The 21,448-nt window shown below is 39.9% G+C and overlaps 1 protein-coding gene across 1 annotated transcript in view; it reads left to right on the plus strand.

Annotated features, from left to right (window-relative positions):
* The first annotated feature begins 1,627 nt into the window (after positions 1-1,627).
* arhgdig (Rho GDP dissociation inhibitor (GDI) gamma) overlaps positions 1,628-21,448 on the plus strand; it is a 33,876-nt gene continuing 14,055 nt past the window's right edge. Inside the window, exons 1-3 of the mRNA XM_085270600.1 lie at positions 1,628-2,245; positions 17,306-17,479; positions 18,563-18,646. Of these exons, the coding sequence (XP_085126726.1) occupies positions 2,173-2,245; positions 17,306-17,479; positions 18,563-18,646 (331 nt within the window). The 5' untranslated portion in view covers positions 1,628-2,172. The remainder of the gene's footprint in view (positions 2,246-17,305; positions 17,480-18,562; positions 18,647-21,448) is intronic.

A 21,448-nucleotide genomic window follows, 5' to 3' on the forward strand; every position in this document is an offset into this window, starting at 1 on the left:
AATTTTGGCCATACTATGTTTCAAATTGGAGGGCAAACTGCAGTCTCAAAGTGCTTTCTCATTAGCAAACCAGTCAATCATGAATCGATAGTCAAGCATTCAGTGCCACAATCAGACCCAACTCTCCTCTCAAGATGGTGGAACAGCGAAAACGCTCATCTTGAGGCTTCAAAATGGCACTTTAGGTGACGTAACAATGACTATGTCCACCGGTTATACAGTCTACACTCGCAAAATAAGCAATTAGATTATCACTGTCTGCTGTTGTGACGACTGTATGAGAGTTTGTAATTTATTTATTCTTTTTTTTTTAAATTTTTTTTAACTTTTCTATTTTGTTAAGGCTCATATTTAGGGGTGTGGTCACTTTGATCGGCAGGTATTTCAAGAGTTGTAGCTAGCTGCTTTCTGCAAAGACCTCACATTCACTAATTTGAGTTACTAAATCATGTTGGTGTTGTTGGCCTCTTCCTAATCATTGTAATTGGCCTTCAGCTCATCCAAAAACTTTTCCTGAAATTTTTGCTGAGTGAAGTCCAGTGCCCTTTTGCTCTGTTATCACTAGCTTAGCACTAGCAAGCAACCGCTGATAGCTAGTGCTAAGGTGGCCAAAAACAGCAAAGCAATGATGCTTCAAAATGCCAAGTCCAGAAATCAGTTGCTGAAGTCATGGTGGCAAAATGCATGTTTGATGTACCATGTTTGATTTTACTCAGTTTTATTCCAGATGCCAGCCTCTGTATTCATGCATGACCACATGCAAAACACTTTGTAATGCTGGGTTTTGATAAGCGCCAAGCTAATAAACTTCCTTTTTTATTATTACTGTCATTCCTGATGACTTCAAACAACATCATGCAAACTGCTAGCAGACTCTGAGAGGGTGAGAAGCAGGGAAATAGAGAAGTTGCCTTCAGTAGTATGTTAGGTGACAGCTGGACAACCCCTGAATGACAAAATAAGAAGGCATGTGTGCGTAGACATGAGTGAAAAGGAGTGTGTCTGATTATCAAGTGGGGGAAGCAAATCCTTTTGTATTCTCCAGCACCACAACCTCCCTCGTGGCATCAGAGGTATCTGAAGAAAAGATAGGGAGCCAAAACAGTGATATATAAAAAAGACTGAAAGACAAAGAATGACAGTGACCGTCGTGATTGAAGCATGCCGCTGACAGGGCGTGGTCACTTAAAGCCAGAGGGAGATAAAGAACAAGATGAAGCTGAAGGAAAGGGGAAGTGAGATAAATAGGGAAACAGAGAGAGAGTTGGCTTGACACTGTGATACAAAGGTGAAGGAGGAGAGAGCGGACGCCACGTGAGAATTCGTAAAAGTAATGAAAAACGAAGAGGGGAATTGAAAGCATGAGAGAGTTGGAGGGGGCGCGAGGAGTGAGGTGTGGAAGAAAGGAAGGAGGGGATGCAAGGAAGAGCGGAGGAGGGAGGGGGAGAGTGTGTGTGTGTGTGTGTGTGTGTGTGTGTGGGGGGGGGGTAAAAGGATGAGCTCATTGCAGTCGCTGGGCTGATGGCATGAGGAGGGGAGGGAGGGATGCAGGAGGGGAGGGGTTCCATGCTTGTCTGCGAATCGATAGCCAGCGTCTGAGCACCGCACACACTCACACTCACACACACACTAAACTGCAGACAGCTCTGCCGGCTGAGCCAGCGTCTGCCTACCGCTGTTCTTCCAGCACCCTTACTGCATCCAGAAACAGCTGACAGCATCCTCAGCCTTTAGATCTCTTTTTTTCCTTTTGTCACTAAACTCTAGTGTATGTAAGACTAGAAGCAGCGCAGAAAGCCGGCTGCTTCTCACGTCTGCTGCTTCCCTTCCCTCGACCTCCCTCCACCCTCTCACTCTCTCTCTCTTCCTAGCTCACACACATCCTATCACATCCACACCCACACCCAAGGATACCTCCTTGCTTCCCTCTGCTGTTTCTCTCACGCCGGTCCTCTTTCTCTTTAACCCTCTACACCTGTAAATACGTATTTCTTGTTATTTCCTCAGAGGAAGAGATGCTTGCCTGACCTCTTTTCTTTCTATTCAAACACTTTTGTGGATTCTTTTTTTTTTAATCGATCCCTGCTCTGCCACTTTGTTGCTACCTGTGGAGGTTCTCTGGTTCTACTTCAGCCTGCCGTCTCACAGAGTAAAGCCCCGCAGAGAGGCACCATGCTGGGATTGGATGTGTGTGAGTTTGGCGGTCAGGTGCTGGAGCTGCTCTGGCTAACTATGTGCTACAGAGGTGAGGCGATGAAGAAGTGCACGCGAGCGTGTGTGTGTGTGTCTTTGTGTGTGTGTCTTTGTGTGTGTGAATTAATGTAACTTCAGTGACTGAAGTTAATGTTGCTGCTAATCAGTTATCGATTTGTGCTGAATTTTCATGATTTAGAGATAAAATCTAATTTCTGTGTGTGTGTTTAAGAGATGTTCATATGTGTATGTGTGTGTGTATCTGTGAGTCTGTGTGCAATTTGTCTCCATTCTTCCGGGTGTGGACATTTTTATGTCTGACATGAAGCGCTGCCAAGACAAGCCAAAGGTGGCAGATCAATAGCTATTGATCACATCTTACAGTATCCTGCGCGTGTCTCTTTGTGTGCATGTGTGTGGCTTGTGTATGCATGCGCATGTCTTTATGTGCATCTGCATGCATGCTGCCAGCTTTTGACATTTTTTGTAAAAATGTGTCTGTTCATTAATGGGAATGGTGAGGGAAAAAGGTGTGTGCGTCAGTGTGTGGGTGTGTGTGCATTTAGAAGGTTACACAGAGTATGCAGGAGTCATATTACATCACCAACGTTCTGCATTACTTTTAACAGCATCTTCTGCATTTGCAAAACTATAATAAATGCAAGATAAAACTGCGAGCGTGTCTGTTACACTGCAGTATTGTTGAACCCTGGTGCAGTACCAGATGGTGGTAAAGCGCTGGGGTTTCCCTTCACACAGGTGTGTGTATAAGTGTGTGTTTTATAAGGTTTAGAAAAGAAAAACGAGCATGATTTAAGGACAGAGCCACAGGAGCGGTGAGAGTGAGGTCTCTTAAGTGGAGAAGTAATGTGCTTCAGAGCCAAGAAAGGCACAGATAATCTATTCTATTAACTGTATGAATTTCAAACAGCAGTTTGACGTGATCGTGCCGCTCCAGGTGTGCAGCAGTGTTACAGCTCTCAGCTCTCAGCTTGTTTCTCCTGCAGACTGAATGCTCAGTGCTTCAGTTTCGGGCGGCCTAAAGTTCAGCTGCTTTTCATTTCTCGAACTGAAGACAGTTTTTCTCTGTTAATCTACCTTTAATTAGGATTTTCAAAGTAAAATTACTCGCTCATGCTTCCATGCCTTCATTTAGATGCATTCATCATATCATGTCCAATATCCTTAAACATGCTACACTTACTAGTTCCTTACAATCAAAATCTGACTGTGGTAATCTTTGCATCGTTTCTTGTTGAAGATAAATGCAAAAAAAATCTGCACCCTGCATCCTCTGTACATTTTTTTCCCTGTGGATATGACACATCAAATATCGTCATTTGGCCAGGACAGAATTTTGAGGACGTGTAGGAGAATTTGATAGGAACGTGGGAGGTGACTGAGTTGGAAGATAAACGGCAAGACGAAGGAGCAAAATGATAAAGCTAGGATGAATGGGAAGCATATCAGTGGAGTTTGTGGTGGAAAGAGAGCGAAGAAACATAAGAGAGCAAAGAGGGAAGGTGGAAATGGTTAGAGCAGGTGAGGAAGAAACTGGGCAGAAGGAAGATGGGGATTTATTGTATTGGAAAAAAAAATAAACATCACCAGAAAACAAAGAAAGCAGAGGGATACCTTGAGATTGACGTGTTCTGTCAGCAGCTGTTACCTGGAAAGAAAAGGGAGCAGCTCACGATATTTTACAAAGAGTGTTGTGTGTATGTGTGGCAGATACAGAGAGAGACACTGGATGAGTGGGTGAGGCCCAAGTGGCTGAACGCTTTTCCTGAGCTGTCAATCAGCAAACACTGTCTCACACAGCGAGCAGCAGGCCTTGAAAAATGCCTCATGGAAATCTCTTTTCTTTTCTAGTCCCTCTGCATTTTATAACCCACGTGATTCCCATGCTTGCTTCCCCCTCTTTTCTCGTTTATACTGTCACTTTTTTCCTTTTTTTCCATCTGAATAGAGCTGATGCTCCATACCTGCCTCCTTCTTCCTTCACGTCTGCCCCTCTTTTTCATCCAAATATTCTTTATTCTCTCTTTAGATTCAACAACATAACTTCCGCGTTTCCCTCCCTAATCCTTCCCCTGTCTTGCCGTCTCTTGCTCACTTCCACCACTCAGGTCTGCATGCACACATGCTGTCAGGTGCCAGATAAGAGATCTAAGAAAACCACTGTATCTAATAATAATAATGTGTATGTGTTAGTCCCCGTAGGGAAATTACTCCTCTGCATTTAACCCATTCACACAGTGAAGCGGTGGGCAGCCACCAATGCAGCGCCCGGGGAGCAGTGTGCTCAGGGTACCTCAGGGTAGCTGTTCAGTGGAGTCGTACCCCGACCTTCGATCATGGGGCAACCACTCTACCTACTGAGCTATCCCTGGTATCTGTTTACGTTCATCATCCCGCCTCCTTTTTTTTGTCCTATTAGTGATAAATGAGGTTTTTATGGGTGAACAGACACATATGAGGGCAATCAAGTCAGTCAATTAGACAACCTGCTGTCTCATCAAGGCTGACAGAGCAGCTGTGGACATATTACTGCGCCTGGGTGTCTGTGTGTGCGTGTGTGCCAAACATTAACAAAAGAGGATGATGATTAAAGGGTGCAGGTTCATTTCCCCAGTCTGCTCATATGACTAAATTTGCGAAAGCCAGTGGATAATCAAGCATAATGATACATTAGCTTGCAAGGTAAAGATGCCATTGCTGTGTTAGCAGTAATACAAGTTGGATTGGGAAGACAGACGCCCTCTCTGCTTTTAAGATTAGGATTCAAACTTTCCTTTTTGATAGAGCGTGTAGTTAGAGCTGGATCAGGTGACCCTGAATCTACCATTAGTTTTGTTGCTATAGCTTCAGGCGGCTACTCGACCTGCTATGATGGACGGAACAGTTCTTCTGTAGTCCATATGTGTCCATATACCACAACTACATATTTAACATTTGCCATAATTAACACTATGTTAACATTTGTCTTCTCCCTTTTCTTTTCTCTTCTCTTTCTTTCTCATTCTCTTCATCCCAAACCGGTCGCAGCACATGGCCTCCCTGAGCTGGTTCACAGAGGCTTCTTCCTGTTAAAAGGGAGTTTTTCCTTCCCATTGTCGCCAAGTGCATGCTCATAGTTGGCCATCTGAACGTTGGGATTTCTCTCTTATATTGCAGGATCTTCACCTTACAATATAAAATGCCTTGAGGCAAGTGTCGCTGTGAAGTGATGCTAAATAAATAAAACTGAACTGAACTGAAATAATAATCGTAATTGAACTACATTTAATTATCGCAACATTAAATATATGGCAAACCTTAGTTTGTGAATTTTCAAGAATATGGAGCTCAGCAGTCCTTCTGCAGTCCTTCTGATGGTCAGCAGGGGGAGACAACAGAGGGAGAGCATCAGTATGACAAAAAGGGGCACCTGAATTTCGACTTTATTTATTAGAGGTTTGTTAAATTTCATTTTTGTTAAATTTATATGCAGTGAGTCAGGGTTTTTTTTGCTGAACAGCACCATGGTGTTATGACCACAAGCGTCTTGGAACTGGAGGATGACACATTGACTTTACTTTCTGGCAAAAGCCAGCGCTGCTCTTTCTTGTTACTTTTTATTTACTTACTAAATTGAATGAGAATTGGATCACAGCCACTAGGGGGATATACTGCCTAATGTCAGAACAAATTGCATTAGTTGATTTCCACATTTATGTTTGGGTTCATTTAGAAGGTATGGTGAAAATGACATTTTCAACCTTTCAGCTTCTTTTGACTTGGCTCACATATAAGGAGGAATTTTCTTGATCCAGCAATCAGCCAATTTTGTCTCATAATAGAGATTTATTACTGATGCTGTCCTGCTTGAGATCTGGGTTTTGACAGAATAAGCGGGTTTACTGAAAAACTTTTGATGGCTGCAGATGGCGATGATATGAAGAAACCCCACATTATGATTGCAGTCAATTTTGATTTAATTTAGGAAAACAGATGTAAACAATTTAGCATGCATGGTGTTCTTCTAATAACAATAGCACACTTTATAGTTTTTGTCATGAGTAAAAGAGAATTTTCAGAGGTTAAAGGAAGTTGAGCACTTTGCAAACTGCAGGTGAAAATCATACTGAATGATGTCTGCAGTATCATTATGTTATTTCAAAGACGGACTGTCACTCATGAATGTGCCAATATGACCAGCAGCTGGTCTCATTTATTTGTCATCTCAGCTTTTCATCAGCAGGGCAAAACGGGGACAGAGATTACAGTGCTTTGCTGGTTAGCATGATTAAGTGTTACGAGTGTCTCCAGTGTTGACAGGATGTCTGCATCACCCCTCTGAAATCGTAGAGGTGACGGATCAAGTGCAGTCATTTGTGGCAGGAGAGACCACACTCTGCCAGCAGCTCCACAGATGGAAACAAACCCTGCCTGCACAGTCTCCCGATATGCTTTTACAGCCTTTTTCAGGACTGTGCAGAGGCCTGTAAGCTTCCTTTTTATTTTCAGCTATGTGTGTCTTTTTGTATATAAGTCTGCGTGTGCATCCCAGAGGTCTCGTTATAGTATTAGAACAGAGCAGTGACAGAGTGTCTCAAAGGACTATAGACCCCCCCAGCACATCAACACTGAGGGCACACACGCTCTGTCACAGACGTACATCGAACACACAAAGAAGAATAAGTGTGTTTCTGACACAGTGAACAGTTATCTGGGTTAAGAGATGAGGGGGCAGACAGGAAGCAATTATGCAAACAGACGCAGGAACGTCGTGGACGTGAAACTTTGATTACTCACAATAAGGTTCCTTTTCCATTTACAAGACAATGCTCCATTTGCGATATGTTATTTTAAATAAATATCAAAAGAAGATTTATTTTTTTAACCTGGATTTTCATCCCAGAGCCTCCATTGTGTAGATGAACAGCTCATTTGTCCACAATCCACTCCAGCCTGCAGCTTTTTAAGAATAGCTAAGCTAAAACTAAAAACTGGAAATATTTTATATCGCAGGCCGTATTCAACCCACTTAGACCTTAAGTGGGTCAGACCAGTGAAACTCCCCCTTCTGTCAGTGTAAAGATGTTTTACTACGCATTTAATCGCTCACATATCTTTTTATAAGAAAAAAACGTTTCCACAGTAAGTTTCAGTTTTTCTACATGATAAAGAAATGCTGGTGTAGTAAATGGAAGAAATCTGTTAGCACTGTAAGTAACAGATGTGTGGTTTAAAAAAATTCTACTGAGGACTCACTATAAAAATTACACATTTCTACTACATTATTCTACATAGTGAAAAACAGGAACTCTTCTCATGTTATTGTTTATTTACTATTTAGTTACTTTGGTTTAGTATAAATGGCCTTCAAGGAGGTTTTTATTGATAGGAAAAGTTGTAAACCTTATGAAAATGGAATTAAAAGTCAAAAATATTTGCTCTTCTTCACGTTTTCCAAAGCAGTCCAGTGTGATTGGGGTCTTCAGCAGGCCAGTTCTGGCCCTCTGGCCATATGTTTGACATAAATGGAGGTTGCCACATCACCCATTATTAGTTTGGAAGCCCAGAGTTTGGCATCTTGAAACCAGATGTCAGAAACACAAAGTCACTCACAGAGAAACCTCACGCTGTCATGTTAAATCAGCTGAGAAGTAATGTTTCTAATTGTTTTTATTGCTATTAATTTCTGCTAAACCTTTAAAAAATTATCCGAAGTATATCAACTATACTGTAGATTTGGTAGACATGCATCACCAAGGAACCAATGAAAGAACAACTTTAATGCGTGCACTCATGTTTGTGACTCATGCCTCCATTAGTATACATTTCAGCTCTCATGTGTTCAGTCCTCTCTGTATCCTCCTTCCCCTGAAGCCCCCTCTCCTCCGCCAAACAGATTGCTGTGTTGACTTTCACTAAACATGTTGGTTTAGCTGTAAATGCCGGCAGATGTGTCTTGTGATTCTACTTACATATGCAAGGCTTTAATTCTTCCTTTAAACACTATTAAACTTTGAGATTTGACTACTGGGTTTTTGCATTTTAAAAACTGAAATTTGCATTTATTTAAATAAAAACGAAGAAAATAAATAATGACAGTGACTTAAGTATCAATTTCTGTTTCTCAGACTGTAGCTAGAGGCACCTAGAAATTCGCATGAATAATAAATACCTACTCTGTGGAATAGCAATAAAGTTCATTTTAGGGGTGACGAGTATCTTTTGTTTCTTTGAAGCACTCTCTTCATCCTTTTTCTAAAAAACAAGACAAAAACAAACTGAAAACATACATTCGATACACCAAAATCTGTGATTTTAATATTTATTTTAAAGGGCTGGTTCTAACTTGTAGCGTTTAGCAGCGAGTATGTTCAGTGAAGCTGACGATAGTTTGGAAAGCAAGTGGGTTAATGATGCAGTTTTATGAGCATCAAAGAAAATCCACCAGTAAATATCACTTCACAGATGGGGGCTGAGACAGTTGGAGGACCACATGGACACACTCTGATTCACACAATATGGGAAGTTTATAGCTCTGCATGTTTAGATTTAATGAAGCTTCTGAATCACTTTTGGACAAAAACAGAGCTTTTCTTTCTGTAAGATTTTTATCTTTAGAAAACTTTGCATCTATGTATTTTGCAGCAATGTCACCATAAGGAACCAGATTAACTGGGACAGATTTAATATAACCTATGTCAAAATGTAACCTGTTCAAACAGAGGAGATATTTTGCTAAGCTTGACAAGTTTCCATCAAATGCTACAACTTCAAAAGGAATCCATGTTAAAACACTCAGGCTGTTTCACTGTGGACTATATCCTGCTTTTTAAAATAAATGGTAATTGATTCAGTTAGTGTGACAGGTCAGCAGTCTGGAGATCAAAGAGGAGCTCTCAGATGTCAGAGAGGAAACTGGTTTAAATAGCAGCTCAGAAACACGTTTGCCCTGCAGTGTGTGTTAATGTACGAGCACGTACACACTCACGTGCTGCTTGTACTGCAGGGTTTCATATGTAAATACAGGTGGCTGAATCATTCATGAAGACATGAACCATCCATATATTACATGCCACATGATTTTAAATGTAACTATGCAAGTAAGAGAGATTTTTACCAACAATGTAAAATGATTTACTTAGGTATTGTATTAAAATAAAACACTCTTCAACTAGAAAGTTTGCTTAGTCTCACTGAATGATGATGAAAATCATTGTTTGGGGGTCAGAAATGACTATATTTAGATTAAATATGGACAGCTAAGTTAACTTACCTCAGCTAGTTAGCCAGTTGCATCTATGGTACAAACCGTATGCCAGCTGTGTTTGGCCAGGGCAAGCAAGGCAAGACATACTTGCCTAGTGAATTTAAAAATAGCAATCATTAAAGCGTACTAAAGTGAAAGCAGTCGCTCTCCTTGCATCTCAAAGGTTTGTGCCATAAATCTTCCTTTTTGCATTCATCCTTTAAACTATTGCCATCTTGTGGCACATGCAGCTATTGTCTCTGGAAACAGGTTTAACTCTGCTTGACTTGGAGACAAAGAAATATGTCAGTTTTCTATTAAAGGGAGGACAGCTTTGTCCGGTTGAGCACATGCATTGTGAATAAATCTGTTATCTTTGGTGGGAGACTATTGAGAGACAGTAGTGCTAGATAAGCTGGTCCGGGTTCTGCTGAAAATAAAATCAGTCACTAGTAAAAATTTAAATGAAGAAAAACACATAACCATAATTTTTAATCTGTAAAAGTCATACCACTGTTATATGCTAATAAGTAACTAGATCAAACTAGATCATTAAAAGATTGAAGGGTCTGTTAATTAACCAAGCTAAGGTTCATTATTTGTTACATAATTGTATTATTATTATTATTTTTTTTTTTTTTTCGTGTCCCGTTTGGATCTTTAGCCATCAGAATTGTTGTCTTAAGGCCAAGAAAGATGCCAAGCGGATTTATTTTACCAAGTGGATCATCATGGCCTTGCCATATTGGTCCATTTGATTGACCTTTATTATAATTAGGAATTTATTTTATTTTCAGTTGCTACAAACGGGACAGACATGACTGGGGGATAGGACAGGGAGAAAGAATGAAAGAAAGAGAGGGAGAGAAAGAAAACCAAAGGGGAGAAGAGACGGTGAGAAGGGGGGGAAGAAAGAAAACAAACAAACAAACAAACAAACAAAACACCTGGGTCACCTGTATGGAGAAAAAAAACAGAAGAGAAAGCAAACAACAAAGAGCAACATAATAAAAAAAACGGCACCATCACAATAAACTAGCTAGCAGTAGATAACAGTAGATACTAAATAATAAACGATATTGTGCAGCACGCAAGATAGACAGCGCACAATGTGCTTTGAGGCAGCAGCCAAGAAAGGTGTAGTCCGCGTCTGTGAACACCCATGTGTACACCTGTGTGCATACCTGTGTGGATCAGCATGCTTGCATTCCAAAGGTTTCTCCATGTAACGATCTGCTAGGGAGTGTGGGGAGCCATAGCCCCGTCCTCCAGGGTATGAAGCAGGTATGGAGGAGATCCAGGCCCCAGATATCCAGAGGCCCCCAGAACACAAGAGACCAAGGAAGACCAACAGAGGGGCAGCCGCGCCACTGTCCCATACATAATTGTATTAAAATACTCCTGTAGGCACAAACACAGCCACGAGTTCTAGTTCAGTGAGTCAAATTAACTTTAAATTAGAGGTGACACAGGTACCGGCTCCACAAGTAGGTCAAAGAGGCCATGTCCCTAATAATGCATATCTTCAGGCCTTAGCACATTTTAAAAGGCAGTGTTATATAAAAAGAACCAAGGTAATTTCATCCAAATCTGGTATTGGACTAGGCTCTGTGCTTGTTTTTTATTCCAAGGTTGGGCATCTTAACATGGGAGTTTGACTTCAGCCTGAAATAGACATTTAAGGAACTGTAGTTTTGAGAACTCCACTTCTGTGTTAGTGTTGGCGACTGTTGCTGTCCTAGTCTATAATGCTTCACAGTATATGCATATTTAATGTTAAAATCCAGGAAAAGCTCTTGGCGGTTTGGGAAGTAAGAAATTGTACTAATTGATGTTGCCAGTTATTTAAAAGCATGGCAGTTACTCTTGAGTTTGACCTTGTGAGTAAACTTTCTTACGATGAAAAGTGTAATGACTGAATTTTTAGTGGCACATTTAGATAAAATGTTTTGATGTGCCTAAAGTCACCTGTGGTGCTTTGTGGCAGCTGTTTCTAGCCTCATTACAAGCCAATAGGCCAACAGCGGCCTGTGTGTGTAAACTTTATGTTGTTCTCGTCCCTGCGTGGGTTGTCTTTGCAGTTTAATTTTCCTGTCAATATAAACATGACCGGTTCTTTGTCTGTGTGTGTGTGTGTGTGTGTGTGTGTGTGTGTGTGTGTGTGTGTGTGTGTGTGTGTGTGTGTGTGTGTGTGTCAGGCCTGTGACTGACTGGCTGTCTGTCCACTCATTCAGTGTCAACTGGGATTGCCTCCAGCCCCCTGTGACACTGTTAAAAGGATAAGTGGGTACAGCAAATGGATGGCTTATTACTTACTCGCTTAATTAAACAACGATGACTAACTACAAATGAAGAAATCATGTGTCAAGTCAAGATCATTGCTTTTAGTGCTCCATAACTATTAACATTAGTGTGGTAAGTGATGATAGGGAATTAGCTGTCTAGCAATAACTTAACATGGGTTCAGGAAAAGAATATAACCATTAAACATCTCGTTTTACAAACATATGTCCAGTATTAAAGCTGATTCACGATGGCTCTCTTGCTGTATATATGGTCATATAAAAAAGATGCACTTTAAGGATGATGTCACTGAAAGCAGAGTTGAAAGTGTTGCCATGGTAATAGGTGAAGGCAGCCGTGTTTGGCCCTGACTGGGTGGGGTGCTACTGTAAGTAACAGACACGCATTCAAAGGACAGTGCACAGGTACCGCTCAGTTTGCGTGCATCTCTGTGTTTTGTGTGTAAGCAAGTGCGTTTGTGTACTCCCCCATATCATCCAATTACCTCTACACACAGCTCTGGGGTGATGTACACTGTGTCATCTCATTATGAACAGTAAAAACAGAACCAGAGGTTATTACACGGGGCTGTTACTGGGCACTAAATAGATGTGCGTGGCACAGTTTGTGTGCCGTTTTCTCTTCTACATATAATTGGGGTCTAGAGGTATGCATTGTGCATCTGTGTCTCTAACCGTGTTATGTCTCTATGTAAGAAATTATCTTTCTTCTGTCTCAGTATGTTTGTGTGTGTGGGGGGTGGAAGTTAGAAAGAATGTGCTGCTAACTTCAATCATAAAATGTAATTTTTTAAAACAAGAGAGAGAGAGATTTTATTCCAGCATGTCCAATATGACTGATGGGCTGTGATGAAATATAAGCAGCATGAATAAAACGTTTGTCCATTAATGAGAAAATGTTTTATTGTCTTCAAAGCTACATTATTCTTTGTAAAGTGGTTACAAAGGATCAAGGATATCTGTATCAATCTAAAGGGGAAATTAATTTTTTTGTACAATCAGCAGAAATCACATAACCATCAAACAAAATGCAATAAAAAGGCAATGCAACATTAAGAATACAGGGATTCATTCAAAAGACAAATGTCAGCTGGGATGTATAGGTTTTTGAGTATATTTGTATATATTTGCACTTTGCCATATGTTATCTGCAGCCACACAGAGGCAACTTAAATCCTTTGATAAGGAGGGGCTTGTAGAGGTGGACTAAACAGGCACCCAGCAATATGATCAATATTATCAGAATACTTCACTGACTATGCGATATGACTGCGATTGTAATTTAAACCATTTTCTTCAACTCCAAATTATGCCAGTTGCCAATATCTGAGTATCCAATAAAAATGATGCCAGTTCAGTTATTTATTTGCTGCAAAATGAGATCAAATACACCAACACTGTCTCTAAAACCTGTCATTAATTTTGCCATAAGATGAAGTCAGTTTGCTATCAGTCTGTCATTGAATGGGCTCAAGTTCGCCATTAAATGCAGCGTGTTTCTGATTATAGAGCAATTTACTGAAATAAATCATTGAAAATCACCCATCGATTGCTCTCTACATGGACAGAAATTCACATTTAGCTATTACATTTGTACTCAGCAACCTTCCTGCTCTACAGGAACATAACCAGATTATAACCAGCTGGAAGAAAACTGAGCCAATTCCCCCAAGATGTGCTCATTGACAAAGACTCATTCAGACTGATGGCAATAGGTTGGCAATCTGTCTGCATTTATAACTTAGGCAGCAATTATGTGGAAACCTTCAACAATCTCTGAGAGTGACTGCAGTCAGTCCAAATCAAACTGGAACTGTTTGCAAGGTTGCCTCTATCAGGCAACCTGTGCAATCACCTTATGATCAAAAGTAGTTGTTAGTGAGCAACACACTCAATCGCTGGGAAACCCTTTAGTCACAATTAGTAGCAGAACATAAATAAATCCAGTGCGCTCATCAGGCAGTCAGTGTCCTAACCTTGCACAGGCAAGGAAGGTCTTTCAGGGTCACATCTGCAAGTTTGCTGCACATTGTACGTAGCTTGAAGTCTGTTTTTGTTTTTTAGGTTCAGTGACCCGCGACCAAAGAATGTCTCATAAAAGTGCTGTTGACATGAAAAAGAAAAGCTTGTGATAAAAGTATATGCACTAGCAGGCTACAGCATCCACCTGAAGCTCAAAGTCCAGCTTATAATCAGTTCAGACTCCACACATGTATCCTTTATCACCACAGGGGAGGTGGTTATAGGCTTCTTCCTAAAATCCACGATCATCTCCATAGTTTTTGATAAGTCCAAGAAGGACAATTGCACTCCCTACTTAAGAATATGGTACCTGGCTTTCACACTCATTAGTATAGAGCACAAACAAAATCATCAAAAGAACATGTTCCTGTGGTGGTCCAGTGGAGGAAAGAAGATTAGAGAAGATTGGATAAAATGCCATCAACCATCACATGCTATAACCAACATATCAAGTCAGGATCAATGATATGAATCCTCACAGGTCTCAAATAGAAATATAAGCTGAAGAAGAATTAAATTAAAAAAGGGTGCAAAGGTTTTTGCACCCTCTAAATGTGCCAGAATCATATTTAGTAGAGTGCCCAATACATCATGAAAATCCTGCCTGACCTACAGGCAAGCTGGAACACATTCAGATTTGTATGCACTGATATAGGAGATTTAAGAACTACAGGCTTGTAGTCATCAGTGACTGACAACAGGCCCGTAATGCCATCGGGGCTTTCCTTGCCCTTCTCAGCCCAGAAAAGTTTCACAACCTGCACACTGCTTTGCCCGGGAGCTACATGAAATCAGTTCATCAGGGCCCATTCTGATGATTCACCTGCATTAACAAGAGAGAAAAAGGGTGTAAAGTGCTTTAGAAACTTTTAAGTTCTGATCATTTTATCACATTCACTAATCTAAAGTTTATACATAAATGTTTATACATAAATGAGCTCAGGGACTTTGTGGTTCCTGTGAAAGTTCTGGGCTTAGTAACTAGTAGCATGATATAGTAGTTGTAAAGGCAAGTTGCCTCTTGTTTGTCAAACAATATTCTGTGTTCGGAGTATTTGTATGTGGAATTTTTTGCCTTCAAACCTAGAGCCTGATTGGGATAATTAAAAAATTTTAAAATTAAACTGAAACGTTGTTATAAATACCTAACTAGCGACAGGCAATCTAGTTTTGTTGTGGGGTGTTGCCTGGTTCATATAACACATGTGTCCCTATGTAAAAATAAACTAAACTTAAAAAAAATTAATTAATTGATATCTAATGTACAAAATTCTACAACCTGTTTTAGACGTTTTGTACATCCCTGTAAATATGAGCCAGTGCTGACAAGCTTTCATGTATGTGGCATTATCTGGTCACATCCTTTCATTTATATAACTATTCCGGCCTGCAAGCATCGCTCTCTGGAGGTGCACATGAGATGGAGATGCTGAAATGAAATTTTGGCTTGCAGAACACATTATCGAATGTCTGTAAATTTCAGTATTGAATCAAAATCCCTGATGAAATCAAACTCCGGATGGATGCAGCCAGCAGACTTATGTGGAGTAAAAGGCATCATATAGCTGACATGAAGCAATCCTGCCTGTGTCGCCTGAGAAATATAACAGAAATATTTACTGCAGAGGAAAGTTGCTGACAGGGTTGTTCTCCTTACTTGCAATTAGATGACTGTCAGGCAGACAGTTATAACTGGCTTCTTGATAGTATACAGGTGCTTGTCAAACCTAAGGTATTTTGTAGGTCGTTAATTAAGGGCTGAGTACGTTTCACATTTGATACCTGTACCAGTACTTGGAATTTAGTACTAATTACTTGTTTATTGGTACTTTACTTGTTTTAGAATGATAGAGTGCAAATTTTTGCTTACAAAGTAATTCCATATTGTCTGATAATGTCAGTGATGTTGATGCCATTGTCACAGTGTTTGCGTACAACAGTATTAAATAGTAATCTTAGACAACTATTGCTTACTGTATACTTAGGTTTTAGGCATACTATCTCACATATGGTTAACATGTTTAGCGTAACTAGCATGCTAATAAGAAATTTCAGTGCTGCTAATGTAAAAATGTTAACCACACATATTTCTGATAACAGCTTATTAGACTCCCTGGACAACATGTCAGTGCATGAATAAACATTTCTTCATCATCATGTGCTGTGGGTTCAACTTCTTAAAAGTTGGAAGGAGGCATGCTAACATTAGCTAACATTTGGCTACCAGGTTACCAAATACAATACACCCTTTAGCTTTTATTTATTTTGTACTTGACCAGGCGTTTCTTCAGATTAGATGTGTTGCCATGGACAGCATTGCGTTTTACACTACAAATGTTTCAGAAGTGCTCATCTGTGTCAAGTTTTGAAAATTGTAATCACAACTGAGATTGTGTTTAGCTTGCTACCGCTACCATTGCTCTGTTTGTTTGTTGCTATTCAGTATGTGGATAGCATGTGAACAGTATGCTCTACAATATGAGACAAATAAAAGGCTATATGTAAGCTTGTTTCTGCAACTGAAAGAAGGAAAAACATTTTTCCCCATCCACAAGTAAAAATTTCAACTTACTAATGTAAACTTTCTGGGAAAATGACTTGAAATTAACAAAATAATTTTAACCTCCTAAGACCCGAACTCTTTTATGACATGCATTTTTAATTTCCCTTTGCTATTTGGGGTGATTTGGACCTGATGAATGTAAAAACAAAGAATTACCTGATTTTTTTATTTTATTTTATTTTTTACCTCATTTTTGTTTCTGAGAAAAATGAGATCCAAATAAGAGGCCACTGATTTTAAATTCTGTTAGAACAGTGGCAGTATAATGTCCTCGTAAGTGGATATCAGGCCAAATTTAGACAAAATTTAGACAACCTAAAATGTCACATATGTGGACGCCAGGTCCTAGGAGGTTAAAATCTAATAAGTTAAAATTTTGACATGGCAATGTTTGTTTTTTTTAGTAGCAGAAACAAGCTTCCAAAATAAATGGATGAAATACTCAGCTAGAAAATATATAGCAGCTAGTTTGTGCTAATACGGTCTCTCAATCACACCACCACACAGTACTGACCCACACATACAGTTCTTACACACACACTGGACATTCTGGACATTGTTTTCACTTCATCACTTAAATCACTTTAAGCATATTTGCACTGCAGAAGACATAATGTGGATTGCACAACACTGGACATTATATTCTTCATTTCCAGTTAATACTTGTACAGCTGCTGTTATTGTGTATATATTTATTTATATTTCTTCACACATTCTTATATATTATAATGTAGTGCAACTGCAAGTAAACACATCTAAACATTAATAGTCCAAAGGTGTGAAGTGTAACAATATTCACTTTTTAAAAACAGCCTTTTTTAGTGTTAATGGTTTAAATATGAAAAAAAAAAACCCATGATGATGACAGTGAGTAAGTGGGGGTGGAAATGTACATGATATAAACACTGGTCCCACCCAGCCTGCAAACTGCAAGAAAATGTGCATCTGTAATATGATATTCTTTCTTCTTTCTCAAAGGTCTGATTGCTGAAAAGAATGACTTGCCCATCGAGGAGGAAGATGATGAGCGAAATCTCAACTACAACCCTCCAGCTCAAAAGTCCCTGCAGGAGATTCAGGAGCTGGACAAGGATGATGAAAGTCTGGTGAAGTACAAGCAGACCCTGCTGGGGCCAGAAGCAATGATGGCAGGTTGGTGTGTGTTTATTCTTTGGCCGTGGAAGAGGAAGATTCATGAATCACGCTGGTGCCCAGTCTTACTGCAGCTTTATACTTTAATACTATCCACTTACAACAACAATTTGTGATGCACAAACCTGCACATACACACACACACACTTCCTACGGACCTGCTTGTCTCAGCATCTCTAACCCAGCAGCCAGTGTTATGGCAGCTGATATCAGTACAGCTCTGACTCCCTCACTGCTGTAACTCAGCACCACCTCATCTACAGCTTAGTAGCATTGAATTCTGTAAGAAAGGCTATAATGAGACAATGGAAAAGCAGCAAAGAGAGGGGAGATGACTTTATCTTCGAAGAGAAGCTGTATGCTGAATACCGAAACTATCTCTAAATACAAGCTTGGGACAACATGTTTTTCTAGTGCTTCTAAATGTTAGATACTGTATTTTAAGATGCCTTTTGATACTCCAGCATTAGTGCAATGGCCAGCCTCTGATTACAGATCAAATAAGTGATATCTAATGTGGCCAGCTTGTTCATTTTCCCTGCTACTGTTCAGCTGACCCTTCTCACCCTGGACACAGTCTGTTTGACCTGCTCCCCTCAGGCAGGAGGCTCCGGTCCATTCGCACCAGAACCTCTCGCCACAAGAACAGTTTCTTCCCCTCTGCTGTTGGACACATGAACAATAACCACATGACTGTCCCCGCCACTAACACATGACCCTACGCTGTGTCACTGCATCATTTCATGTTTGGCACTGATCACCACCTGCACTCATGTATATATCTTTCTACGTAGCACTCATAATTCTTATTCTCATGTATATATCTCATGTATATCTCATGCACATATCTTTCTTTCTACATAGCACTTTAATTCTTATTGTCTGCACTGAAGCACCGCAGCAATTTCCAAATGTTGTAAACCTCAACATCTGGCAATAAACCCATTCTGATTCTGATTCTGATTCTGATTCTGATGATGTGGAGCTCAGTCAATCAGGAAAAAAAGAAAAGATGAAAACTGAACAAACAAAAGCCAAGCAGGTACTTGAATTCTGCAATAATGGACTGTTTCTCCTCTTCAGACGCCTCTGGTCCTAATGTCAAGGTGACCAGATTGACCCTGCTGTGCGATGACGCACCTGAACCAATTACTATGGACCTGACAGGTACCCAGTGCCTCTGTTTTGTCACTTCTTCACTAAACTACTTTTTCTCTCTAACCTTGTCCAGCTGTGGATACGATATGGTGTTGCTGTTCACTTAAACAGTTTAGTGCTTTGCCCTGAAGCAAGGCATCCCATCCCACTGTGCTGCATTTTTTGTGCAGTAAGACTGCAGTGGGTGTGCCAGTGCTCGAGAGAGGGGAGACAGCTAGATGTTTGCTTAGTGGACATACTCTTTTTTTTTTTCTCCCTGTGGCAAACTAAGGACAGAGAGTGATCTTTCTCATATTTAATTACAGTGTGTGCATGTGTTGAATGGTAATTGTAAGTGTATGTCACTTCCTATAAGAGACATCTGTGTGTGTGTGTGTGTGTGTGTGTGTGTGTGTGTGTATTCACAAGTCTGATATGCATGCGCTGTATTTAAGTGCATGCCGGTTCGCTTTCCCACCCTGATGTGAGGATTTCCCTGCCTGTTACAATCACAGTCACTCATACATGCACATTCACACACAGCTAATAAGAAAGGTCACCTGGTTGCTAGGCAATGCTGATTTTGTACTGTGCAGTTCCCACTAATACAAATGCAGAGCGATGAAAATCATCTAGGAGCACTTGTTTCAGAGTAAAAGGCTCTGCTGGACTGTATGGAGCTTGAAGAGCATGCTATGTTTCCACATCTAAAGTTTTCAAAATGAAAACCATTGGAGTAATCTTGGGCTAAGCTGCCCATTAAAAGAAACACTGCATTACAAAGTGGCAAAGATTTTTAAAGGACACGGCATTGATTATGTACAAGATGTTCAGATAGACTCAGCTATCCAATGACTAAAGCTGTTTAATGTCTACTGTGGCCTTGCAGGAGCTGAATGAAGTGTGGGGCTAAGGTGATGTCATAGTGAGTCATGAGTTTATTTCAGCGTGGGCTGTGGAAACCTTTATGACAACCTGCAGGTGTGGAATATGTATGAGTTTGTCAGGGAAACAGGCTTTAATGAGTGGTAATAACGCAAATTATGGAAAATGCAGGATACTGTGTTTACCAGGTCATAATTCCTGTACTTGTCCATAGAAGTGGAATTCAAACCTCTGGAAATATCTGGAGAACCATTTCAATACAAGTGAAGACTCGGGGAGTAAAGGTTCCTAAAAAATTATTTAATTCAAGCACTGCTCTGAAAGCTTTTGTTACAATAACATTTATGCTCATCATCATAGCAAGCGGACAAAAAAAACCTTAATAACTGATAATGGAGGCCTTGCTTTATTCATTCCATCCCAAATCTGTCGATTTCGAGAACGTTTGCAGATTTGCATAAAAATGTTTATAATGCAAAGATTGAACATATATAATGAATGCTGTGAAATTTTTAGCTTTATATATCAAATACTTTTAAAGTTATATTTGTTTTGAAAAATGGTCCAAAGACCCCCTTTCAATTTTGTTGGTTTTTTTTGCTGTGGAAATGTTTGAACATGTTGCAGTCTTTTATCCTGTCTTCTTTCTCTCACCCCAACCGGTCGCAGCAGATGGCCGTCACTCCCTGATCCTGGTTCATCCGGAGGTTTCTTCCTGTTAAAAGGGAGTTTTTCTTTCCCACTGTCGCCAAAGCGCTTGCTCATAGGGGGTCATGTGATTGTTGGGTTTTTCTCTGTATTATTGTAGGGTCTACCTTACAATATAAAGCGCCTTGAGGCGACTCTTGTTTTGATTTGGCGCTGTATAAACAAAATTGAATTGAATTGAATGAATACCTCAAAACCATCTTCACTGATCTTTCTTGCCATCAAAATGAATCAGGATCTGTAATTTGGGACAAATGCATCAAAAAATGTCTGATAACTGGCTAGTTAATAATATATTAATATAATATAGTCCAGCACTAATAAAAAAAAGTCACTCAATGACAATAATTCGGAATCATGCTTATTTCAGTTTCACAGCACTGTAAAATAAACCACTTGGAATATTTTTCAAGATCAAAGTTACAACAATGGAAAAAAAGACATTTTCATTCAACTTCCACGCTGGATTGAGTAAATATGACAAACTGTACTATAAAAAAAAAAAAATTTCCGTTCATAATGTAAAACCCGGGTCATTTTATCTCCATCTGTGTAAACTTTGGACAAACGTTGGATGATTGCTGTGGAATTTTAGCATTATATAACCTTTTCTTTATCTTTGTGACTAAGAATTTCATGGTAAAATTTCATTTTTCCACATGCTTTTGTTATTGTGAAATGTAACTATATACCAGAAATGAGTTCAAATATGGCATTTGAGTGCACACTGCTGGATTGAAAAAAATCTTTGAACTATCCAACACTTCAACATTTTTTAATGTACCAAATGACTGATTCTGATTCATTTTGATAGTAAGGAGGACCAGTGGATATATCAGTATTTAATCTTTGAGATATTCATGTTCATGTTTTGAACTAAAAAGAAGAAGAGAGATTGGCGAAAGCATGACTCTACAGAGTAGCTGCAGTATAATAACACTATAAGCCATGCTGGTATCATGTTGCAGTCAGATAGCTAAAACCACTTCAGTGGATGCATTAGAGATCCCATTTTGCACTCTAGGCTGTGTTTGTATACGCACGCGCGCGCGTGTGTGTGTCTGTGTGTGTATATGTGTGTGTGTGTGTGTATTGATGTTACAGAAATGGAGAGGGTTGGAAAAAATGTAGGGTGATATTGCACAATAGTAGAGTTTACTGACCTGACAGTGTGTGGGGAGAAGAGAAAGCAGACACTCAGCCTGACTGCACGCTTGACTGGTCATCCCATCAGGGACC

This window comes from Mchenga conophoros, linkage group LG4, assembly GCF_057382185.1.
Source record: "Mchenga conophoros isolate Kocher_MC1m ecotype Shallow Benthic linkage group LG4, M_conophoros_male_GT1.1, whole genome shotgun sequence".
NCBI lineage: Eukaryota > Metazoa > Chordata > Actinopteri > Cichliformes > Cichlidae > Mchenga > Mchenga conophoros.